We start from the raw sequence: 26,213 nt of genomic DNA on the forward strand, positions 1-26,213 counted from the left end.
AAGCTTTAGTCCGCGTCTGTGAATACCCATGTGTGCATACCTGTGTGGATCAGCATGCTTGCATTCCAAAGGTTTCTCCATGTAATGATCTGCTAGGGAGTGTGGGGGGGCCACAGCCCCGTCCTCCAGGGTGTGAAGCGGGTATGGAGGAGATCAAAACTCCAGACATCCAGAGGCCCCCAGAACACAAGAGACCAAGGAAGACCAACAGAGGGGCAGCCGCGCCACTGTCCCAGTAAGAGCTGAGGAGAGTCCCAGATGAGGGCTCGCCCAGCAGCCGCGGAGCAGAAGTCAGGGGGAGTTGCAGTGACGCGCCCGTGAGCTCCGCCGGCCCCCAGCTGCGCCTGAGTGACCGAGCCCTAGGCCGAGAGGCCGGGGGCACCCCACCTCCAAAGGGGCCCGAGCGAGCCCCAGGCCCCAGGCCCCGACAAGCGGCCGCCAAGGAGTGAGCCGGTGTGTACCCGGACGCCCACCCCCAGACACAAAGAACCACCAACACACCGACACCTGAGGGAGTCCGCCACCGGCAGGGGAAGTGGTGGTGGGTGGAGATAGGCCTCCAAACCTTGGAGGGCCTGAGGTGTTGTCTAGTCTTTGAAAAGCAATCTTTTCAAAGACTAGAAGTGAGTCAGGTAGGAGTATCTACTGATGTGTGAGAAAGCCACTCTGAACATATGGCAAAACCGAAAGGGTTCAGTCAGGTCAACACTAAGTTGTGCAAGTTTGCATCTCTTCAAATGATAAATCTTTGTCTCCCTCTAGTGGATTTTCTTTTACTTTTACCTAAGCTTACGTTTTTCTTGGATATATGCATATGGTGTAATTCAAACATATGCTGCAAAAATGATAGATTTCTCTGGGATAAACGTATGATTCTGGTCTAGATAAATAACAAATTACTAATTAATCACATCAACTAACACAAAGCTGGAATCACAGCATCATAGGCATCTGTCCAAACAGAGTTAATATTACCCTTTCATGAATACAACACAGTTGTTTAAATGCAACATTTAAACATTTATTTTTGAGTTCTAGAGCCACATTTCAAAGAAAACAGTCAGTAGTTGAAGCACGTGCCAGTGTCATATCATCAACAACCAGTTACATATATAAGCATCCAAAATTTTAATTTATGAACTACTGAAATCTTCAGGATTTGTCCTTTAATTTCTCATCTTCACTTTTAGACAAGGATAATCGAATTTACTTAAAGTGCTACAGTAAATACCTCTCTCCTGACTTGTCCAAAAGTTACTTGGAGTCAGGTGTTTTAGTTAAGGACATGAGAAAAGAAGTGTTAGTTCCAGACACGCCATTCCTTTAATTTTTGACAACTTTCAACAAACCTTGGAGGGTAGAAAAAAGACATTATGATTCATACAGCAGAAAGAGCCTATAAAAGAATTTCTGAACACCAGCTGGATAATCCACAACAGACAGATGAAATGATAGTTGAATTTTTTGGGAGAGCCGGCACGACAAAGAGAAAAAAGCCGCACAACAACACCAGAACTTATTTCCAGCTGTTATGCATCATAATGGAGGCAGCAGCCCAAAACCTGAGCATAGGAAAAGTTGGGTAATACCAAAAGCGCATAACTAACTCACCCAAAAAAATCTCAAAAAAATGAATGAAATTCAGGTTATGGGATGGTGAGGTCAGATTTATGGCCTTCATCTAATTGACATGCTGTCTCATGACCTGAAGACAGCTGTTAAGTCAAGCTGTTCCAGAAGTACCAACGATGGCCCAAGATTAAATTTCACCGTTGTTCAAATTGTCATGAACATGAATAAAACATGTGCCGGAGCTGTATAATATTATATTACAAAATATATTTTCTGGTGAACGGTTAGTCAATAGGTTTAATATTCTATATACCTGAAGAGAAATATGTGGCAGAGTCGTTTAGAGAGCAATTACTGCTCCCCTTCTCATGCTGATCCAGTGTGCGTGGTGTGAGCAATCACAGAGGACGGAGGTTCAGAAGACAATGAGATTTGTGTGTTATTGTAATGAAGTTGAGTTCAGGCAAACACCTGCAAGCACTCAGTAAAAGGTCCACACAGCGTGAATAAAAAGTTCCGTCTGTCCTCGAGCCGTTGTTCATACAGAGAATGCATGAAAAGCTGGGACTAGTTTTACATAACTGTTTGTCCATTATTAGTCTTGTCAAATTGTCTTGGCCTATAGCTATGACTGGAATAGCTGAAACCAGTTTAAGAATATTAATTGTGAAAGTCTAGCAATTCCAAAAGGGTTTCTCAAATCCTGCAAGGTCCCTTTACAGAAGGTGGAGTGCTGAGAATGGCGTCATATTTTGGTAGAAGATTTAAATAGCCTGAAAGAGAGACAGCCATTTTCCACTGTTTAGCAACTAAAACACCTATATTATGGTGGCTATATAACAAAGACAAGGAAAAAAAAAATAGGGTAGCAAGGCATATAATAGGCAGCAAAAACAGAAGGAACCATATTCTTTGATTCACAGATCACTCATATTCATCACTGTAAAGCCACTGGGGGGGGGATTGGCGTCTGAAGTGAGGAACGGCATATAAAAACCAAAAACAATCAGAAATATTAATGAATATTATACTATTAATATCAGCAGTATTAAAGGCTTAAAGTTCACAAAAGATGAACAGTTACATTTACCATCCTCAAATCAAGTTACCTATGCTGACCACTAGATGGAGCTCTAAATTCAGAGATTTAGCAGCGTTTACAGAAAATTATCACTTTCTTAAATGGAATAAAATAGTTTTTTCTTCTTTGTAGCCATACATATGAGTATTATTGATACTGCAAAGTTTATTTTGATTACCATCACTCAGCCAACGTGTTAGAATTAAAGACAAAGCTACAAATATAAACATGACTCCGTTCATTTGCTGCGGTTTATCACAGTGTATTGACAGCTCACTTTCAAGACTTCAGGCACTGAATTTATACATAATTATTTACCAGTAGAATTATGTAAGAGGCACATTGTGTTTACAAAAGACAGAAACACACACATAACTTTCTTTCTTTGTACTCTGTGCTCTTACTCAGCCGATTCGACTTGGAATTATCGAAACACTCCTATATAAATCTCCTAATTAAAAACAATTAAATTCGCACCCTCATGAGTTGCATAGAATACCACACAACTTAAGTCTTTCCCTTTTTTAGTCATGTTCAAATTAAAGCATGCAAAAACATCCAGCCTAGACCAGGTAACAGAAACTCATGAGCCTGAGTTTCTATCGTGTGTGTCCAACGCTTAGATCATCAGATCACAATGCAGGGATTTAAAGTTTGGTTAGGTGTCAGCAGGTCATGCTCCATCTGTTGAAGGTGGTGTGCAGGGGTCACGTTGTGCTCAGTAAGGGTCCATCTTGATCCTTCTGTACAAGCAGCAGGTGAACACCATTCCACATATCTGAAAACAGGAAGTGTTAGGTCACAGACTGCAGTTTAGTCGCCATGGAAAACTGCAGGAAGCTTGAATGCTACCGACTGTGGGGCAGAGAAGGTTTAAAGGTGAAGGAGTTAGAGACTGCTGGAAAGTATGAAGCTGGTTACTAGGGAGTGTCAGGAGTCAAGCAGCCAATATTTCACCAAAACGTGTGCGCACAGGCTTCCATAAACAAACTATATAAAGCTGGGTGAAGTGAAAAAGCAGATTAATGCTCTTACATCTCAATATACTGTTTTTCCTCTTTGCAAAAGCTCTGGGGACCTTTTTATTTTACTCAGACACACAAAACAAACAGATTGTTTTGTGTACTTATTTATTTACTAATTTATCGTCTCCCTGTCTCTGCTTGGTTCAGCTGGTTGTGTTTTTATTGAGTTACAAACTAATGTGTTGTCAACAGGGAATTTGTAGACTGCCCCGTGCTGGAGAAACTATGCAATATCAGTCATAACATGGTTGAAGGGTGTTTCTCTCGTATCTTCTTAAGATTTTAAACTTTCATTTATCGGCTAATATAAATGTCGAAACCAATAAATGTCTATACCGACCAGTAATATTAGTCCCAAAATAAATTTAAATAATAATAATAAATAAAAGGCTTCCAAAAATATCACTATAATAAGGGAAAACAGACCACAACAATTGTGCTAGTATTTTAAATGAAGCTTTTTACATTTAGAAATTTGCTGTCATATCTGACATCAGTGTAAACACAGAGCTGTATGAAGAAAAGAGGTGCACAGACATTGTCACTGGTGACTGCTACTGGCCTATCAGCAAACTAGACATTATATCGATTATGTGCATTACATCTTAAATATTCAAACATGGCATAATGAAGCATATCTGCATCTTTTATCAGCTGAACTGTTATAAACATCCTTCTCAGCATAGAATTTCACCAGCAGCGAATTCCTAATACGGAATGAGCATGTCTAAAATTACTACTACACAGCACCGAGCAAAAAGTCTAAAAACAAAGCAGAATAAGGGAAGCAGGAGCTGACCAAAGCCGCTGGGTCTACAAGCTTGATGGCCAAATAGGCAAGTGTCCAGATTCCATTTCTGTGCCTCTAAAAGCTTCCAGAGGAAGCCTGATCAAGGAAGTCAGAATTTAATATTGACTCATAATTTCTCCTCGAGCAAGGTTTTGTTTTCCTCTCTCGTCTCAACCATCAGTGACAGTTATGCACAAGGATAGAAGATGCAGTCATTTTGGCTGAGGGAACATAAGGTGAGAAGAAAAAAAAAAAAAAAAAAAAAAAGGAAAAAAGCCACACTGTTTTTTTAGTTTTCTTGAGGCCTAATTTCAGAAGACGCTAAAAAACAATGATGTAACAGTGTTAAAAAGTAAACTCATTAGAGACAGAAACATGCCATCTCGTGGGATGGCAAAAACATATCTGGGCACCCCCAAACAACTCCGAGTCCCAATTCAATGATGTTCATGAAAGCCCAGTCTATTTTAGATTGCAAGTAACTATAGCAACAACACTAATGCTTTTTTTTCTGAGTGGTAATGTAATAGAAGGTGTCAGCATATTAAATAAATAGGTGTAATAAGTGCAGCAGCTACTCTGTAAATTTTTGTAATTTTTAAAAAAAGAGTCTATTAAAAGTAAGCGTGTTAATAATTTCTGCGTTTAACTGTTGTAAATATTTGATTAAGTTTGTATTGTTGTATACCATATACTCCCCGACACCCATAGTGAAGCCTCATTAATGTTTGGATTCAAGGGATATACAGCAAAGCACTGCTACATGCTGTAAATACACCTGTCCCTATGGTGTTTTCCCCACTTCTTGTCAGCGCAGGTGCTACATTGATGGAAGCGTTGCTGCACGAATTATAGATCATGACACTATGAACCAAAGCACAGTGAAAAAGCAAGTGAGTCGTGCTATCCTCAGGATGCATTTGAATAAGCTGTCACATCCTCATCACCCACAGCAACACATCATCACAAAATGCATAGCAACAAACTGGAAAACGCAGCCAAATGCAAAGTCGCTGCATGCTTCACGACGAATTAAACATGTTAATCCAGTAAACATGCAGACAGCAGGTCTCGCATTTAACACAAAACAGGAAGCCACGCAAGGACAAATAGGCAGTCAAATATGAAATATCTACAGTGCCCTCCAACCTTGCCTCTCGATTCGATTAAACCAGCAGCGCTCTAGAGCCAAATTACAATGCACCAAAGTCCTCTTCCTCTTCTTTATAGAGCAGATAGATAAAGCAGGCTGTCAAGAGTGCCCCGACCAACTATAGTGATAACAAACACACACAGAGTACAACACACCAAAGACAGATTAGTGCACACCGACATTAAGACAGACTGAACATTTAACAAAGAGGAGACATAAAGTTGGCCTACATTACGAAAAAATGCTAATATGTGAGTGAGAAGTGACAAAATTACACCGTGTACGTCATGTATTCAATATATTCACAATATTTTCAGCACCTCATTTAAATGCTCGACAAAGTCCCTTCAGATCATTTGGTTCTTGTGAGAAAGTCTTTATGTTATAGCCACTGCTAATGGAGACTCTGCTTAAATTCCTTTTACCAACAGCGGTGAGCATCACAGAGACTGCACGGTTGGTCATCTCATCTTTTGCTTTTTGCAGTCTTTATAATTATGGCAGTGAAATCCTGGCTTCATGTCTTTATTCTCAGTCCCCTGGTGCCCAATTAAAACTAAGCTGTATGTAAAGTGGTGGACTTGTCAGTCTTACAAACACCACTGGAAACAATAAGTGGAAATTTGTTTAGTTCTAGGTTGACCTCAAGTTAATTTAAACGTGGTTTGCAGCTACAGTAAGACAGTTTGGTTAGCTGGTAGAAAAGTGCAAAACAATAAAAAGAGGAAAAAAAAAAATATCCTCGGGCTCTGCAATACTAAAAAGCCCATCTTAGACTACATTGAATAGGCAGAAGGACCAAACTCATATAATGATGACAGAAAGAATCGGATGAGATGAAAAGACGTGTCCATTTAGAGGATCCTGACCTGCCAGGGTACATTCAGTAATAGGAGTTTTTTTTCTTTTAATTCAACAAAGGGCAGCATTCCACTCACAAAAGCTAAAAGCAGTTTCTCATTTCTGATAACAACTGGGCTTGTATAAAGCACTGTATGCTCAGGGAGAAGGCAGTAGAAATGCATCCTGCTTCTTCACCAACCATCTGAACTGGGTGTATATATTACTTACCTGCAGACAGGCCACTCCTATCCCCACTGCACCGATAACCAACAGGTGATCTGCAAGGAACTTTTCCAGCTTAGTGATGCAGCCACCCTACAGAGTTAAAGTTTACACCAGATTATTAGTTAGACAAGAAAGCTTTGTCTGCATTTCTGCATAGCTATAGTTTAAACTGCTTCAGCAAGCAACAAGACATCCTTCAGAAGTTGTGTATTTTTACTGAATCTGGGATGTACTTGATTATTTAAGTACATTTTCAGTCCCTCTTTACTCCCTCAGGTGTATTTACAGGGCTCAAAACACTCACGGTAAAAATGAATAAATAAACCATCCCAAACCTACAAGTGAACATAGATACAGTCATCATCCACAAACCATTTTATTTAAATTCTCAGGATATGTCTTCATGCTTATGTCTTTGCACATGATGCAGGTAGCACATTGTGAAGGATAAGAAGAAACTGAGTGATTTGACACGAGAAGGCAGAAGAGCCTCTCCTGTGCAGCGTGGATAAGCATTCAAAACCTCATCTTTTATTCATTTTTCTTAGAGCTCATTCTATCAGAAGAAAGTTTGCTGGCATGTTTTGTGAGTCACTCAGGGCTGCACAGAGCTGCACTGCCTGGCACTGTTGCCTCAACGCAAGAAGGTTCCTGGTTCAAATCTCTTACTCAGCTCGGGCATTTCTGTGCATGTTTAGCCTGTGACTTTCCTCTGGGTGCCACAGCTTCCTCCCAAAAACAATTGGGAGGTTAGCAAAAATAATGCCCACAGATCTGACGGCATGAACTGAGGTTTATCTCTGCCTTTTGCCCCTATGTCAACCTTGCAACCCAGCAGCAGTTAGGAAAGTAGATGGATGCTTTTCATTTCAGGAAATGAAATATCAGCCTCAGATATTTGAAAATGGTTTGGCTACAACAGACCAGAAGTGAATAAAATACCAGTTTAATTTCTTCAAATATGGCATGAACCAGAAAAAAAAACAAAAAACAAAAAACAAAACAATGGACTGTGAAGATGAGCAATCACCCTGAACAACTCGATAACACCGATTTCCTTTGATTACTGCCTACACATAGTTATTAGTATACTCAGTGCTTCCATCTCTTTTTTCTGTCTTTAGGCTATCATCACTCATCTTTGATTGCAAAAGCACTCAGTTGATATTTATAACTCAAATCAGGGATATAGCCAGGTTGCAACACATTTCACAAAACTGTACAAAAGATTATTGTAAGATATAGAACCTACAGGAGGAACTACAACACATTCTGTGTTGTAGCTGCGCAACAGGCAGGCTGAATAAGCCTGCTGTCATTTTGCCAGAAGCATTTATTGCACTGACCTCCACTTTGTAGATGTTGGAGGGGTGGTCCCTCTTTCCACAGTGAGGTGTGATGGTCTTACAGCAGCTGTCAGGTACCGCCCTGCCTTCTGCTTGCCCTGACACAAGGTACTTGCTCACAGTCCAATCATGAGAATTGTTGCTGCCACAGCATTTGAACTGGAGAGGCAGAAAAAGGAAAGCCCAGACTTTAGTTCCACAGTGTGAGGCCATATCCCTCATTCTGATTAAAATATGGTTTCATGTATCATCTAGTGTAAACAAATTCCTAACATCAAGCCACTATATAAATATATTTTCACAGCAGTAATTTTCCTCTCAGGGACTACTTTCGCTCCGGCTGTTCCACTTGTCATCTTTGGAACAATGCTCTGTCTAAACCCAGATAGAATACACAGAGTGATGAGCCATTTCTTCTTCTACTCCACGTCAGCATAATTTTCAGCTTCATATATCAAATTAATTTATAACAAGTACAAGTATACTTAACCGCGCATGCTGAAGAGGGTGAAATACAATCTTACAGAAACTTGACACCAGAGGAGTTTGTAAATATATTTCATACATCCTGTTGTAGATTGTCAACCGCAAATGTGACTGCCTCCTTTCCTGGCTGAGCGTAGTTCTCTGTCATAGTGTGGTTGAGATGCTGCTTCAGCTCCTCACTCAGCTGGAAATGAGGAACAAAGAGAGAGACAGCAGGCATACACAGTGAGAAACAGTGTGTTTGAAACAGAGAAGGTGGGAAGGCTGGAGGGGTGGGTTGGAGGGGATCATTTTGGGGTAAAAACAAATGTTTTTGTGGTAACCCCCCCACGGGCTGCTTAATTTACGATTGCGCGTGCGATGTCTACAAAGAAGGGCATTGAAAAAAGTGATACGTAGGTGCAAATAGTGTGGAGGTGAGGGAGAGGATAAGGGGATGATAGATTGGTAGCATTGGGGAGTGCTGTGATGCAGAATACAGATAAACAAGACACTAAAAAAATTGACTAGGAATACAGCCTTTGATGTCTGGATATATTTTCTCACACTCACACAGGGTGCAGGAAACAATGCAAATCTTTATCTTTAAAGTGATTCTATCCCGTACTGAACCCTCTTCCATCACAATAAATCTGCCCAAAGATTACAAGATGCCCTATGCAGCCCTCACTGACTGAAGCTGACTGACAGCCAGATGTTTGGGCGATAACTAAATGCCAAGAATATCTAATGTGTTAGATACACTTCAGAGAGTCATGTCATCAGAGGAGGATCACTGAGGATGCTGCTTTAGAAAGCCTTTATTCCTGCTTGGTTCCACGCTCTTACTCGAATGTTCCCTTCTGATTTTTACAATACTGATGTCACTGTATTTTCTTTTATGATAATTGTTTTTAATGAATAATTTATCAATTATTTATAACTTATTAGATTATTAGTCTCTTGATTCACAAAAAGCACAGCTGAATTCATTCTTAAATAATAGGTAGCCGTCATCTACAGTAATCTAACATCACCCTGTTGATCCTGTAACTGCAATATATAAATGAATTAAAGGATCATCACTGCAGCTGACGTCTGAGCTGATATAAGTGAAAAGACCTAAACAAACCATTTTGACCCTCTTTCACAAAATTTACCCAAGTAGTTTAACCAACTTAACCAGGTTTTGTTGCCTAAAGACTGAAAATTACTTCTTACTTCTTTCTTTGCTTGTTTTTTTAAGTCTTCTTTGACACTCTGCTACATTTCCATGCTTTAGTTTTATTAAATGCTGCAAAGGGTCATTTTAGACCGCTAGTAGGTTGCCATCAAGCAATATAATGACTTTATAATGTATAATGCATTATTACAGTTTTGTGGATGTAATCATCATGAAAGATTTTGTGAATATAAATGAAATAATGATAACAAATCATCAAATAATAATGACTACATAATAATATCCAATGCAGATGAGATGCACCCATGTGCAAATTCTGGCCGTTTAACTCCATGTAGGTGTAGGAAGAGTCAGCAAATAAACAGATTTTGTGAATTACAGTTTAATTCACCATGATCTCTTGCCTATGAGCCTTTGTTTTTTGGCTTTTACTACTAATTTTTCCCCTATGTTACCTTTCCCAGTCACAAGTTGTCACAACAGCCTGACTTCTAATCTGTAATTTTTGCTTCAGCGCAGGTCAATCTAATACTAGCAGCAGCATAACTGCACACTAACAAAATGCAGCTTAGTCAAAGGTGAGCCTGAAAGATGTTTCAAATGCCAAGCAAGTGCTCAAAAAAGAAAAAAGAAAGATATGTTCTGTTTATTTTTAGCCTCTGCCCCGTTTCCTCACTGACATCTTGACATCTGAATGTTCAAACTTTTCTTGCAGAACTTTATCTGCTTTGCAAACCGCCTGCTCTTTGATATATACCAAGAAGGGGAAAAAAAAAATCATAATATGTATAACTCAAACCCAAAACATGATTATGATTAACATCCAGTAAATCACAAACGATTCCTATATCCAGTAGTCTCTCTGCTATCCCATCTGTAGTGTATTAATATGAGAAACGCCCCAGCACACTAGTTTGATGATGATCATCTGGATAGAAGTTTTTTTTAACCTCATTTTCCCACGTGCCTGCAGGCATAGATTAGCTGCTGCAGTTATTTCAACAAGGATAAACTGCAGCTTGGGTCATCACTGCACAACGTCACTCAGCTAAACCAGTAAAAAGTGACCACTTACCCTCTGGTAGTATACATAAGCTAGTACTCCGGCCACAAGTTCGATCAAGAAGATAAACAGGAGGCAGATGAAATACTGTGGATGAGAGACAGGACAGAAAGAGAGAGCAAAAAAGAATTTCAGTAAATTTGACTGAACACTCATTAGCTCAGTAGTCGCCTGAAGTATCTGGTTGCTAACTCAAGTTGCTCACGCTTGTGATGGCTCAATATAAACTTTCATCAACTGTCACCGCACTGCATCTGTCACTTCAAACGCAGATGGCAGTCCTGCATGAAATGAGACAACCAGAAAGCAATTTGACAAGCTGCAGAAACCCATTTCTCCTGGGCATCTTTACAGAGCTCCCCACATTACTAGAATAAAGTTTCACTATTTATCATAACTGATGTCTGAAATTATCTTAGAAAAAACAAAACAGTATTAGCACAGTATTCGAGCGTCATCCTCAAATATTATTATTTGATGTTAGCGTTTGCTTAGTATTTGAGCGCTACTCTCAAATACTGTGTTTAGTTTTCCTCTGCAAGAATGAAAAAGAATCAGACATGAGATGGGTGCTGAGGCAAAAAATAAAAATGAGAATAACAGAGGCTTTAACTGTAAGCGTCATTCTTAATGGCAAGCACTGTTGTATGTACTGTTATGCAAACAGTGTGACGAACTGATTGCCCACACAGAGAGTACTTTGATAGACTGCTGCAAAATGAGCAGATCAAAACTCCAGCTTTCCCACACTTAAATAACCCAACTTTTTTATTGTTCATCAGATGGTTTGTACACCCATCAAAACATGGCTCATTCCACATAATTCAAGTCCATATACAAACAGACACATAAACACGCACCTAACAGGGACCAGCTGTCACAGAGCGGGGAAAACAACAGCGTAACTCAGAACCATTATGGAGACACAGATGCTATTGCACAACCTGCTAGATGCACCAAACAAAGTGATTGAAAACTATTGGTAACAAACAGCTGTAAGGAAGAAATATTTAACACACGCACAAACAGATGTTCTTTTTTGTTTTGCAGCTATCGCAGTAATGATGCTGAGCAGAAACCCAGCCTGCTCTGCGTCTCTCTTGGTTACAAGATTGCGAAAAAAGCACTTCAGTCTCTGTGTGCCTGCTACCCACACAAAATGCCAACTTCACACTTCTCTATGCACACAACACTTACTGTACATGCTAGCATCACTCATTATTCTTCCCAAACAAATCTATAAATAGCACAAAAAAAAAAAACAGTTGAACCAAACTGCACCGCAGATTCCGTTTCCTCCGCGCATCTACCTCTTCACTCCTGCAAGGCCCTTTCTCTCTCCATCCATCACCAGTAGATAGACAAACCTATAAATAGCCCTGCGGCAGAGAACGTTCACCTCCCGCCTCCTTCTCTCCCACTGGGTCCTGTCTCTGTAAAATAATGAGGACAGCGAGGGCCCCGTCAGAGTCATTCGTCAACATCTAGCGATAGACTTTAGACCAGGCTTAGCATGGATGAGCGCCATCGCATGTTGCCACATTTGTGTACATGTGGGCGAGCATCTAGCTTCTCACAGTGGACAATCTAGAACCACGGACCAGTAGACTATCAGGGCTGTTATTACATAACTTATTATTTATCTTCTGCAGTGTTTCCCCATTCAGTTACATTCTATTTATGCCAGCGTGGGACTGCTGTGCTCAACGAGGAGGCAAGCACACCCATGCTTTCTTAAGTGAATTATTCTATTCTCGTTCACCAGACAGAGTCCGAATCAGTCGTCTTGGACTGTAAGAGTGTTTTCCATCTCTGCAACCTTGGCGTAATGACATATAAAGCCACAACACAAGAGACTGTTAAGCTTCTGAATAATGACCAGGGATGCCAAAAAAAAAATGGCCCAAACTGCCTACAAGAAAGGAAAACGTGATGGGAAATGCAAGGGCTAGCTGGCTAAGTGGAAGTGACCTTTCAACATAAAAAAGTGGATTCTCCACTAGCAAATATCGACTCGCCGTCTTGGATGGATGGCAAATTAAGACAAAAATGCTCAAACTCTACATTAATAAGTATTATTAAACAGATTTTTTAGGTTTTCCAGATGCAATGTTCTTTGGTAAAATCACAGCAAAATTACTGTCCATGTACACTTTCACGCCCTGCATTGACCATCTGCACTTTGACCTCCCATATTACAGCAAAAATACCCTTGGAAAAAAAAAAATGAAAAAAAAAAAAAAAGATTAACTCTCTCATGCTCATTCTAAAAAAAAAAAAAACTACACTCCTCTAAACCTTTAAATGACAAACTGGTAACTGTTCCAAAAGCATGAGTGTTTGCCATCAAAATATATTTTTTGTAAGTTCTGAGTTATGATCTACGTGCGGGTTAATTTTAAACACAGACTCTACATTGAATCCTAAGTGTAAGCCTAACCCACACCTTTACAGCTACAAACAAATGCCTGGACCTAAGCGGAAACCCCCATCCATCACTCTCTCGTCTCTCACCGTGGACAGACAGCTTCTCTGCTCCCGGATGACTGCACAACAGCCCAAAAAGCCTGTAACTACCACCAGGCTGCCAGCTAAGATGAGGGTGTATGCTGACACAGCAAAAGTGCTGGAGGCCAGTAGGCTCAAGTAGTCGCTCTTTGCCACCAGTGTCCAGACGCCCACACCCAGAACAGCAGCTCCTCCCATCTGGAGAAGAATTAAGAGAAGCAGAGAAAAAGTAACAGGATTAAAAAGACATCTGAATAAAAACATAAATAAAAATGTTTAGTGCAGCACGAAGTGTCATACTACAGAGACAAAAAACGCACGAGATATGAAATGTAACTGAATTTAACTAAGTGTACCATGTCAGTTTATTATTAAAGAATAGCAAAACACAAGTACTGTAACATTCAAGCGAAACATTTTTCAGGGCAGGAAGTGATCAATTTAAAGTGAACTCAAAGCTTTTAGATGAGTCACTTAGAAAAAGAAAAGGAAATGGAACAGAGGAAGAGGGCATAAAGGAGGCAAGAAAAAAAAAGAGGAAACAGAATGAGAAACAGAGAAAAGTGACCGTGCGTAACAACTAACAGGAGTGGTGAGACGTCTGCAATCAAGCCAGGGCATAATGACCACTTACTTAGAAACAATACAGAGTAACTGATCCAGGGTGGCTTCCTGATCTCTTTTTCTCATCTTGCAAGTTTCAAAGGAGGGCAAATAGGAAATGCCTGAGAGAGTCTTTCTTCATCCTCCCATCCCTTTCCTTTAGAAGGAAGGACCTCTTACTCACAACACCACATATCCAACCGAGGACCAACCAGTGGGAAATCACCCTTCTCTAACACTGTAAAGACATTTCTTCTAACAACTAAGTTCCACTGAATTACATTTTTTTAAGTTGGCTATCACTTTTTCTGAAAGTAGTTCCCAATACTGTTCTCATATCTCTGTACTATCACTGCTCAAAATAAAATTACCGCCTTAGTATCTGCCAAGTAGTGAAGCTGCACTTTACATCCATGTCTATCCAGACTTAACCTTAAACATCTTACGTAACTTGAAATGTTGCCAGAAATGTTTTACCACAAAAATCTAATCAGTTCATTCTTGAGTCCAAGTGGAAATCTGTGCAAGGTTTGAAGAAAGCAGAAAGCTGAAAACACAATCACACCATCCTCAGCTGTAACTGACAAGGAGGAGGCAGAGTAAAATGGCATCAGGGTGTGGTTCACGCGATCGTGTGAGGGGATCACAGAGTAGCTATTTGCCGATATATCAGTACCGACGTTTGTAGCCGTCAATAGATGATAATTAAACAAGAAAAGCAGAGACAGGAGGAACAACCTTCACCCATGTTGAGTATGGATGCTACATAGTTTCACCATCAGAGTGTACTTGTCCACCAGACAGCGTAAATTAATAATCTAAGATTATGTCAATAAATCAAGATTATTTTTAAACTGCATTGGTATATTACCTTAGTAAGGACTCATAAATAACTGTACCTAACATGTGTGAGGGAAACCAGTTCATGTTTACCATTTTTGAAAGAAAAAAAAATATCGGCTGATATATAAAAGATTTAAAAATCTCCAAATATCGTTATCGGTCCTAAATATCCTACATCAGAAAGGCTTGACACACTGCATTAGTAATATATTCATATATAATAAATAACATATAAAAAAAATCAATTGAAAAAGTCTCTGGCAAGTCAAATTTGGAGGGGAAGGGGAAACACTACGATATACTGCCAAATCTATATTTCATTCTACCCTCAATTAACCAAACAATCATGCTTTAACCGGCCATTAATCACATCAGCTGGATTATTTTCTGAGCACATGTCAAACATTACTTTATTCAATTTTGCTTTAACTAATGATATCTGTGTTTTTGATGACTGCCAATAACAGCGCCGTGAAAAACAGGGACAAATGAGAAATCCCTAGATGATGCACTCTCTTTTAAAAGTAATGTGCTAAGAAAGTGAAAAACAGAAATGGCCAATGCCAGTTCATCCTCACAGAGTATGCACTGCTCCCCCGCCTATGATTAATTTGTGTAGGGGGTGGACAAAAATGCCCTCTTAGAAAAAAAGTGTTGCGAGATGGAGGACAGCCTTCAGAGGAAAATGATACTATTTTTCCTCAAGAGACTGGTTGTTAGGTGGCGACAGGGAATTTAATAGAGGCCTAAAGCTAAAGCTTGATCCCTTTTCTCTTTCTAACCTCTCCCACTTGCTGATCTGTCTCTCACTCCTCAAAATCTTCTTTTTTGACTCTGTAAGCCCGGAGACTCTGCACTGATGCTGTAAGAGAGCGGAGCTTTAGCAGCATAAAGTGTGGTGCCAGAGAGCAGGTTTAATACACTGTGTGGCCAGAATACACTGACAAGCCCTAAATAATCTATGACTCACTTTGAACTCAGTCCATAGCTTAGCCTAGGAAGACTGAAAACTTTCCTTAATCCTCTTCCTATTTCTATGTGGCTCTGTATGAGCAATGTCTCTAAAAAAAAAAGCAGTTTTAAAGGAACACAGACAGTTTTACAGAGTTGCTACTGATGTTGTCAATGACGATCCAATTCACCAGGAGGTTAAATGTAAAGCTCAGTTATTGTGGTGAGGTCTCTGTGAGTACACATTACTTGAAATGAGGATTACTAGCCACTTACCCAGAAGAGAAAGTTGAAAACAAAGAGCAGGTACTTGAGGCACACGGTCACCCAGTCGTTCTGGTCATCTTTATAACCCACCGACATCTTTTTGTCTTCAGTTGAATTCTATAAGTGCAGATTTGTTTGTTGGAAACATTACATTTTCCTGCAAAGTACTGCTAAAAAATGTATCACAATAAAAAAAAAAATCTTACTATAGTTTTCTTTAGATGTGTTTTTAGCATTTACATTCCTTCCTTTACCCAAAAATAGCTAAACAAGTATTGTTCACACATTTACACTTATCCAGCTGCACATAACTCCCATGTCCCAGACTTCTCACTGCACGACATATTACTAGTTGTTTAGTGATGCAGCATCCAAGGCCCCAATATGACATGCTTTTGTTATATCACAAACCACATCTTTGAATTATCACTAGGACATGTCCCTATGAATCATTAATTGAGCTTCTAGTCTTGGCCCTGTAAATAAAAGGCCGTGGGTGTGGAAAGCACTTAGACCTATACAATTGATCTAAATAGCATCCTTCAGCGGACAGAGCATAAAAGAAAATGTTGCAGCTTTTCTGTCTGCCGGCTCAGGAATAATACACATAATACTGTAGGTGTAGATCTGAGAGGAAAAGTGATGAATAAATCATTTGTTGGGGATGAAAATGAATAAGGTAAACACGCAAGCTAGTAAGCTTGCTAAAGGGTCAGCTTGTCTACAAAGGAAGAAGGAAAACGAAAGGAAAAATTGTCTCTCCATGCATGAGATTTTCCACTTCATTCAGGCTTTGAGATATTCCATCTACCTTTACTCATAAACAATAAATGGGAATGGGGTTTCATCTGAAATATCTACAGCATTTTCTTCAGTTATCTTTTGATAATTTACCTTAATTGCCTTGTTTTTAGATTTTATCTGACATGTTGTGGAGCAACAATGCTCCAACAATGCTCTCTCTCTAAAGCATTTGTGACTAATATATGAAGAACAGAAAAAGTAAACATAAAAATGATGAAAAAAAGCATAGGTGTGTCTATAAATAGCAGTGAATCAAGTTTTATTTTGAAGTTTCAATAAGCAGTTACCTTGCAGATTTTGTTTTTTAATAATTCATTTAAATGTATTAATAAATTATTCTATAGACTATTTGCTTCTCAGCAGCATAACAAGAAAATTATATACGGCTGAGTTGCTGAGTCAATAACTATTATTGATCAACATAATGTATATGCTTCTGAAATGGGTCCATTGTATAGAAGGTGAGAGAAGGTTCCAGATCTGATAAGTAAACCCAGTGCAGAAGTGTTAACATTACTATTCTTTCTTTTTATTTAGTTTTTTCGGCCAGTAGGGGGCGACTGTGGCAGTATAAAGACAAGGTTTGTGGAAAATAAACCACTCTTTCAATGGCAATGGAGAATACTGTATAAATATAAATTTTTAAAAAGGGAATAAAAAATAAATAAATAAAAAACAGGTTTCCATCAAATAAATCTTTTATGATAATTTACCCAGTCCCTGGTGTTCATCTGTACTAAGTATAGTCTGCAAGATCTCTGTTTACTGGGTGCGAAGCGTCCACATTTATATACCCTGGAGGAGGCTGTAAACTTTCTGTAAGTCCAGGAATCTCACTACTGACTGATGACAGTGATAGTGAGGTAAGTTATTGAGGTTATCCTTAACTTTTCCTTAAGGTTTGTCATCTTTTTTTCAGGAGACAAAGCTTCAAGTGAGAACAAAGAGCTGTAGGTGAGGGAGTAGAGAGCAGTGGTGGGAGAGTCGGATGAAGAAGAGGAGGAGTAAGAGGCAGATGATGTGGAGATGGCAGAGAGAGTGAGCAGGATGTATAAAACCCAAAGAGCAGACAAGGAGACAGGGTCGGGAACAGCACAGATGAGTGCCTTTGAACCACCATGTAGTCCAGCTTCTTCAGTCCGGCCCAGTGTGGTTCAGCCACAACCAGTATCTGTGGTCAGTGAGCTTCTTATTAATTTGATTGAGTAACTGATTTTATTTCCTATTTTATTTCACAGTAAGGAGGTCCTGGGTTTGAATCCATTGGCCGGCTGGGGCCAAACTGTGTCTAATGTTTACATGTTCTTCCCATGCAATTATGCATTCTCTCCCAATACTTTGCATTCCTCCCAGAGTCCAAAGTCATGCATGTTCTATATGTGTAAGCCCTGCCATAGATTTGCAACTAGCCCTAGGTTCAGCCTGCCAATTGCAATGGAAAATGACAAAAATTGAACAGAGTAGAGCAGAGGAAAATCAAGCCAAGTAGGTGCTAGTGGAAAAGAGAATCTTGTGCAGTTCCATTGTAATGCAATCTGTAGTGGGGCACAGAACACTACAAAAAAAAAAAACCAAAAACAAAACAAACAAAAACACCCTGAGGTTTACTTTTAACATAGTATTCCCCATGCCCCCCTTATCCTCTTGGTTCCCCTTATGAACCCAAATTTCAAAATATCCTTTAACCTCCCCTGTAAATACAGCCAAGTTTCCTTTCCGTGTTCGTGCCTACTGCAAACTATTAAATGACAAATAAAATTTAAATGAAATTAAACAATTTGTCTGATTTTAGAGCGTCTAAGCTGGCCGTTAACTCTTTCCTAACAAGGCCTTCCTGCTTCTAACAGTCTGTCCAGATGAATTAGGAGGAAACGAACACGGGTCCCCCTTAAAAAGAAAAAGAAAAAAGCCAGGTCTCGGACATTTTAGACTTTAACCTGCGCTGTTGTGCTCCAGCATCACAAGCTACGAATCAATACACAGACACTTAAGTCCTTTTCTGTGTAAGTCAAACTTTCCCCCCCCTCTTCTTCAAGATAGCTGTCCTGAAAATCCTGAAAATATAAATGTCCCACCTGCGTTGCCGATGGCAGGACAAAGTTTAAACACATTATCTCACAGTTGGACAGACAAACAGGCGTTTTCATCTTATATCTGACCACATACTCACCAGACCGACGTTTAAGGCTGGAAAAAGGACCTTGTTTATCTCCGTCTACTCAGAGTCTACGGCACCACTGCAGTGGGCGTTTTGTCCGGTCCAGTCAAGCTTGTTGCTTTCAGGGTGTCCGACAGTCTGTGCGGATGGTGCTTTTGCTTGCAGCTCGTATTTTCGAGTTTCAAGAAAATTCATTACATTGATTTGTAACAAATTGTAATAAAATGAACTCCATATATGTGCAGGTAGACACTAAAACTACAAAATGAATCAATACAAATAGCCTCCATGTTTCAAATACAACAATTATTACTTACAGTGTAGGTTACAGTGAGTTCCAACAATGACCTCTCTACTCACACGCAAAATAAAACAAAGTACATCATTTACTTTGTTGGTACAGATATTGCTGCCGAGTAAAAGTATGATTGTGTAAAAATATTAAACAGTCTGGGTAGTAACAGAAATCTGCATAATAGGCATAGCAACGGGTAGTCAAGGAAGGCTGCAGTAGTTAACCGTGTCACATAGTAGGGAGTGACAGAGAAGGAACTGACTCAATACCACTAGGTAGTCTGAATACCACAGTGCCATTAACAGCATAACCTTGGTTACAATGTAACCACAACCCCTCTGAAGAATTTTCCAATAGGGTGTGCATGACTAACCAAAGACAGAGTCAAAAAAGCATAATTTACTGTGAGCATAGCCTTGGCACATTGGCTTGTTTGCATGCAGGTTCTATTCATTTCTATTACTACAGTGACTGATTAATAATTCTAGTCATGCCACTTAACACATTTCAATTTGCTCTTCATAATGTGAAGTTGACTATGAAATTATTGAACAGACCAACTCTGTGACCTCAAAGAGAAAAATGGAAATTTGGTATTTCAGGAATGAGCCTATCAGCATTAATTTGATTGTCTAGACGTTTTTTTTGTTTGTTTTTTTTTTACAATTCAGCAATAATTTAATCACCAAAGAATACAAAAAAAGCAGGGAAAAATAAAGAGATAAAACTGTAAAAAAAAAAGGTAAACACCATGGTAATTCTGGTACCCACTTATATCAATGTTAACAACATAAAAACTACCTTACTCCTATGTCACTTCTGTTGCTTTACATCCCTGTCCAACCAGTGTGTTCAGTGATGAGTTTTTATTGTAATGATAAATCTTTATCACAACAAGGCATCCTTTTCTGAGCAAAACAGACTCTGCAGTGGGCTGTTTCCTCTATTTCCGCCTCAGTAATTCAATGTGCTTGCAAGCTTTTAGAAATAGATGGTGGCTGCAGGCCTCGGCAGTGGGCACCTGGACTGGCGACAGTCAGTCTAAGAAAACAGCATTACTTAGCAGAGGATGTCATGAATCAGGTCAGGTTTTCCCCAATAAATATTGTCTAATCAGAGTGTGATAAAACAGGCCATCATCGTCCCATGGCTAGCAACTTGGAGCCTGTTTTCCACTTTCTCATAGGTGAGACATGGCAGAATAAACAGAAATCTGGCTTAAATGGTAAATGGTCTGCATTTGTATAGTGCTTTTCTAGTCCCTAAGGACCCCAAAGCGCTTCACACTACATTCAGTCATTCACCCATTCACACACAGGCGATGGCAAGCTACATTGTAGCCACAGCTGCCCTGGGGCGCACTGACAGAGGCGAGGCTGCCGGACACTGGCGCCACCGGGCCGTCTGACCACCACCAGTAGGCAAACATGGGGTTAGTATCTTGCCCAAGGATATTTGGCATGCAGCCAGGAGGCAGCCTGGGATCGAACCACCGACCTTCTGATTAGTGGCTGACCTGCTCTGCTTAGTCTTAAGCCAGCTCTTTTCAGTGCCAGACCATTCCCTCTGTGTCCAGTCCCATTCTGCTGGAGTTACTTTATCACCTTTCATGGTTTTGTAACCCACTAGGCTCTCCAATTCTTTCTCTCACAAAGGGGTAGGAGTAGGTCATGACTGAGTGTGCATGTCAATCACAAACAGGTTAAGGGGAAAGCAAACATTGTGTGCACTGGTGTGTGCATGTGTGATTATTGCATCCATTCATTTAAATTTCACATTCTTCCTAACCAATTCTTAGCACCAGTTGCTTATCTAGCCTTCTATTCACGTCATAAAGAGAAGACAAGAAATTTAAAAAACAAGAAATGATACTTGTTTAAAGAGCTACTCAGATCCTACTTCTTATGGCTGACTTCTTGTACCCAGACTGCCACGTGCTGCAGTGCCTGCAGTACAATTCAGGCAGATTATAGGTGCCAAATTGCAAGAGATAAGAAACATCAAGAATCTTACAGAGTTTTATCAGCTTGTGCTAACCTCGTTGCTATTTTTCTTTGATGGATTAGGAAAGGTCAGGATGAACTACAGGATTTCCTGGACATGAACTAAGCGGCTGCTGTAGATAAAATAAGAAATTGTTACAGTGAAAGCTTGAGGGACAAGTCTTCCTGCCTCACAAGACACAAGCATACGCACAAAGAACTAGAGGACTAGAGAAACACAAGCACAAAGAAGTAGAGAAACACAAGCAGTGAAAGCAATCTGTGTGTGGGAACTCTGGGACAATGTCAACAGATGGAACTGAGCATACTAAGCAGAGCAACACCATGTAGCATCAGCTGACAGATTCACAACGGAAACAAGGGAGGTTGGAGTAGCCATCAAAAACTATAATTAATCCCAGAGTGGTTTTTTTTTCTTTTTTTGTTTGTTTTGTTTTGGGGTTTTTTTGAAGGCACTCGAGATTTTTAATCTAGCATGGAAAATGTGTGCACACCTTATTCTAGCTTTACAAACCATCTCAGTTGTCCATCAGCTAGCTGGCCTGCGATTCTGGTCCAAGTAAAAATCACAGCTATCAGTGTGAACACTTCTCCATACATGCATTTTCCCAAGAGGACGGATCCGAATGATTTGAGTGATTCGCACACGTTCCATCTAGCACCCTCTGGAGGCTAACGCCTGTGGGTTTGAGCAAACGGTCTCAACACCTTTACAAACAATACAATTCCTTAATTTAGTACATTTTACTTTATCCTATATAAGTATAAGGTTTTAACACGTAACCAATTTACTTTAGCCTATAATTTAGAACTTTCTGGGGGGGGGCGTTTTAATCCATAATAAATTTACCTACATAAACCCCAAAACGAGCTTCCCAGAGCCCCCTTAGTTAAGTTCTTATCTTTTTTTTTTTTTTTTTTTTTTTTTTTTTTTTGCGCTTTTAAATTATATATATTTTTAATGCGGCTCACACCAATTTTAATGTCATGAAAGGGTTAAAAAAAATTAAGAGGCGTATCGTAAGTGACCACTGGGGGAGGGCCGCTTCTGGACGCCAACGTGTTGAAACGAAACTTAAGTAAAACCCCTCAAAGAGAACTGTTTTTTAAATAGAGAAAGTTTGCTTTCTATTTTTCGCAGCTTTTATTAATCAGAAACTTGAGACTTTGCAGGTATGGTTACTTTACTGGTTTCTTACACAGTCTGAGCAGTTTGTTCAGTCCACTGAGTTGAATTGTATTAGTTTTAGGTTATTAGTATTCATTTATTTATTGTATTTCGCTCTTGTGCAGATATGGCAACTGCCAGCAGTCTGTTGTCAGAGGAGAGGTTCTTATGCTGCATCTGTTTGGACGTGTTTACCGAGCCAGTGTCAACCCCGTGTGGACACAACTTCTGCCGCCCGTGTATCCACAAGTATTGGGACTCTAGTGACGTTTGTCAGTGTCCATTTTGCAAAAGGACATTTTCTTCGAGACCTGAACTCAACGTCAACACTACCATGTCTGAGTTAGCGGCTGAGTTTGCAAAGCTGGTCCAAGTCAAAGTGTCAACTTCAGACCGAGAGCTCCCAGAAGGAACAAATGTTCTTTGTGATATCTGCACCGGGATGAAAGAAAAGGCCGTTAAGTCTTGTTTGATGTGCCTTACTTCTTTCTGTGTAGTCCACCTGGAGCCTCATCAGAGAGTTTCAGTGCTTAAGAGCCACAAACTAATCGATCCTGTGATTAATCTTGATGAGAGGATGTGCAAAAAGCACAACAAGATAACAGAACTGTATTGTAGGACTGACAAGGCCTGTGTTTGTGTGTTGTGTTTCAAAAGCGATCACAAGAGTCACAATGTCATCTCGCTAGAGGAAGAGTATGAGGCTGTGTTAGCAAAAAATGATGAGGTAATGGCAAATATCCACAAGATGATACAATCACGATGCGATAAGATAGATGCAATTGAAAAGTCACTTGATGCCAGCCAGAAAGAAGCCGATGAAGAGAAAGAAGCCAGTGTGCAGATGTTTACTGACTTCATTCGCTCTATTCAGAAGAGTCAAGCTGATGTTGTTGAGGTGATTGAAGAGAGGCACAGAGCGATGAAACAAAAGGCTGAAGGTTTTCTGAAAGAGATGAGGATGGAAGTTGCTGAGCTTAAAAGCAGAATAAGCCAGCTGGAGCAGCTGTCACGATCTGAGGACCATCACTGTCTTGTCCAGAACTTCTCAAGCTTACGGGCTCCTTCAAGTAAGGGCTGGTCCAGTGCTGGTGTTTACAGCAACTTGTCTTTTAATGAAGTGAGAAGAGCCATGGCTCAGGTGAAACAAACAGCTGATATAATTTTGGAGAAAGTTCCAGAGATCAAAATGAAAAGAATGAGAGAACATGCAGTAGACTTGACTATTGATCCCGACACAGCACATTGCTCACTTACCATTAGTCAAGACCGAAAACAAGTTGGAACTGCAGAAAAACAGAATCTTCCAAAAAATCCAAAAAGATTTGAGATGTATCCAGAAGTCTTAGCAAAGGAGGGCTTCACAGGGGGGAAGTTTTACTTTGAGGTGCAGGTGAAAGATAAGAGTAAGTGGACTGTTGGAGTGGTGAGAGAGTCTGTAGATAGAAAGGGAGACACACGTCTATCAGTTTCAGATGGTTATTGGACCATCGGATTAAGTGAGGGCAAGTATTATGGATATGAAAATTCAGCTGTTATATTGGTACAGTTAAAAAAGCTTCAAAAAGTGGGCATCTTCGTGGACTACGATAAGGGAGTGGTTTCTTTCTATGATGTGGATTTCAAGTCACACATCTACTCTTTCAGTGGCTTTCGCTTTAAAGACAAACTTTATCCATATTTTTGCCCTCATTATAACACAGACAAAATGAATGTTGCCCCTCTTGTCATAACACCTGTACCTCACAGATTAGCTTAGTATGATCCTCATTTGCAGAAGACAAACTAGGCTTCAGCATTTCCATAATCAGTATGTAAAACTATATCTGCTTGGAAGTTCATCACAAGATCATTCTATATGTTTGCCTTCTTTGTCTAATGTAATATGCTATGATGTTAATATATTTCAGTGGCTAAAATTACCAGCTGACTTCATAATGTAAGTAAGATAGACTTTGACAAGATATTTGTATGTATATTTTTGTATTTAGACAAGGTTACATGCAGGTGAATTTAAAAAAAAAAAAAATTACACACACACACACACACAGAAATTCATGCCAGACCTTCTGCTTTTTGTTATCAAATTCAAATTAAAAGCTTTATCAGATTCACAGAAAGAGATGATACTAAGATGAGAAGATGAACTCTCTGTTTAAGCTGTTTTTTGTAGTTAGCAGTAACTGGAAATGAATTGATTTTATGTATTTGAAAAGTTACCTGAATAAACTTCACGTCAAGACTGATTTTCTCATATCGTTCCTTTATATTGCATTCCTCATAGTTTAGGCAGAACTCATATAAATACAAAAGGACTGTAACGTCTTCCCTGTGCCATTTTGACCCATTGAATGCACTACATTGCTTCAAAAGATTACAGTGGCTCTGGTTAAGTGTGTGCATAAGACATAACACACCTTGAAGAAGATATAGAGATATTTAATTCTTCATATAATTACAGGCTAAAGGTCAGTGTCGCCGAGCCTTGCTGCTACCCTGCTTGGAGTCTTTAACACTATAGGTTTATGATGGAACTTGCTGCGACTCACGTCTTTGTCACGCTCACAGCTTTGTGAGACTTATAAGTCAATCAATAGTATTCTGCCCACTGCTTTCACTCCTGACTCCTGCCTGTGTGCTCCTGCCCCCACACTGATTTGTGTGGATGATAAAGTGTATGCGCTCGCATTATCCTCAAGTGTGATGCGTGGGCTGATCTTCTTAAGCACCACTGATGGAGCTCACCCATAACTGTGACTAAAAACTAGTGTGTTTCATTGTGTGTTGTCTGTCATTAATGGGAAATGAGCCCATTTTTCCTTGCGACAAATGTTTTGTTATGTTTTTCAAAGTGGGTTACTATTAACTGAATCCTTTGATAGACTATGAAAAGACTGAGGGAGAGTAATGAAAGAGGTACGGATACCTCTGGAAATGGAAATCAAACATTGTGCGATGAAAGATATTTTGACATTCTTGGAAGAAGGCAGCGTGAATATTACATTGCAGGATTTAACTGCATTATTCTCTCCTTAACATGATCTTCTATCCCATCTTAAGCAAAACATATACTTTTTTCTTTTAGTCGTATGTCTAAAAGACTGAGGAGGGCCAACTGTGTAATCAGGTGTAAAATAGAAATAGAATGATTTAGGGTCAGCTCTACATGAGGTTGATGTGAAATACAAGGGGAGAAATCTCTGACCTGAAACAACACCAGTGAATATCGGTAGGCTACTGGGATGAAAAAAAAGTCTAAAAATGGTCAATCACACTGCTCTCTATTGATTCAAAGTACACATTTGTTGTGCTTAGAGCCACAACACAATCAGTGATGACACAGCAGGTGTTTTGACTTTTGCAGCCACTAAAAAAGCACCTGCTGTGACTTCTGATTGGGATGAAGAAAGAGGGCAGCATGCTTAAAAGTTACAGGAGTTACAGTAATGTACAAAAGTCTTGAGCCACTCTTCATTTCTTTAGATTTTGATTCCACAGAGCCAGACTTGCTTGTCATTTTTTATAATGGTCTTGAAAAATCTCCAGGCTTTCTGAAGGCCATTTGAGATGTAGCTGGTCCTTCATTTAAACAGCCTACTGTTCACTGAAACCTCATCAAAAGTTATCTGAGTTGGAAGGGTGGCTGTTAATAAGCCATTCTTAAGGAAGGAGAACAGAGAAAAATAAGGCTGAGGTGTGCCAAATTACACAAGAAATTGACTGGAAAAAAAATCAGCTGTAATATGTCTTATGGAGTAATGAATCCAAATTTGAAATATGCATGGAAGAGGTCCGAAGAGAGATACAACAGTGAATGTCTATAGCCATCTTTAACACAGCGTGGATACTCTACCGTGCTTTGAGGCT

The 26,213-nt window shown here is 39.7% G+C and overlaps 2 protein-coding genes across 3 annotated transcripts; one reads left to right on the plus strand and one right to left on the minus strand.

Moving 5' to 3' along the window:
- Window positions 1-1,008: 1,008 nt before the first annotated feature.
- Window positions 1,009-19,040, minus strand: tspan11 (tetraspanin 11). 2 transcript variants are annotated; one of them, XM_004548285.5, is made up of 9 exons: window positions 18,893-19,040; window positions 15,928-16,035; window positions 13,261-13,452; window positions 10,759-10,833; window positions 8,601-8,705; window positions 8,036-8,194; window positions 6,693-6,779; window positions 5,618-5,739; window positions 1,009-3,431 (listed from the first exon to the last, which is right to left on the minus strand). In XM_004548285.5, exons 2-8 carry the CDS (start codon window positions 16,012-16,014, stop codon window positions 5,662-5,664), a joined length of 783 nt encoding a protein of 260 aa, XP_004548342.1. In that variant the 5' UTR covers window positions 16,015-16,035; window positions 18,893-19,040; the 3' UTR covers window positions 1,009-3,431; window positions 5,618-5,661. The 2 variants fall into 2 exon arrangements, with proteins under 2 accessions (XP_004548342.1, XP_004548343.1); XM_004548286.6 differs by lacking the exon at window positions 5,618-5,739.
- Window positions 19,041-22,191: 3,151 nt separating this feature from the next.
- LOC101484768 (E3 ubiquitin-protein ligase TRIM39) lies at window positions 22,192-24,596 on the plus strand. Its single transcript, XM_004548284.3, has 2 exons — window positions 22,192-22,351; window positions 22,472-24,596. Exon 2 carries the CDS (start codon window positions 22,474-22,476, stop codon window positions 24,103-24,105), a length of 1,632 nt encoding a protein of 543 aa, XP_004548341.3. The 5' UTR covers window positions 22,192-22,351; window positions 22,472-22,473; the 3' UTR covers window positions 24,106-24,596.
- Window positions 24,597-26,213: the final 1,617 nt, after the last annotated feature.

The sequence above is a fragment of the Maylandia zebra genome, linkage group LG17 (assembly GCF_041146795.1).
Source record: "Maylandia zebra isolate NMK-2024a linkage group LG17, Mzebra_GT3a, whole genome shotgun sequence".
Lineage (NCBI taxonomy): Eukaryota > Metazoa > Chordata > Actinopteri > Cichliformes > Cichlidae > Maylandia > Maylandia zebra.

Bases quoted from the DNA above. Each gene is read 5' to 3' on its own strand.
- tspan11 (XM_004548285.5), bottom strand. From the start codon at position 16,014: ATGTCGGTGGGTTATAAAGATGACCAGAACGACTGGGTGACCGTGTGC. The intron at 10,834-13,260 runs GTGAGAGACGAG...TCTCATCCACAG, and splicing joins AGAGAAGCTGTCTGTCCACG to TATTTCATCTGCCTCCTGTT. The intron at 8,706-10,758 runs GTAAGTGGTCAC...CCTCATTTCCAG, and splicing joins CTTATGTATACTACCAGAGG to CTGAGTGAGGAGCTGAAGCA.
- LOC101484768 (XM_004548284.3), top strand. From the start codon at position 22,474: ATGGCAACTGCCAGCAGTCTGTTGTCAGAGGAGAGGTTCTTATGCTGC.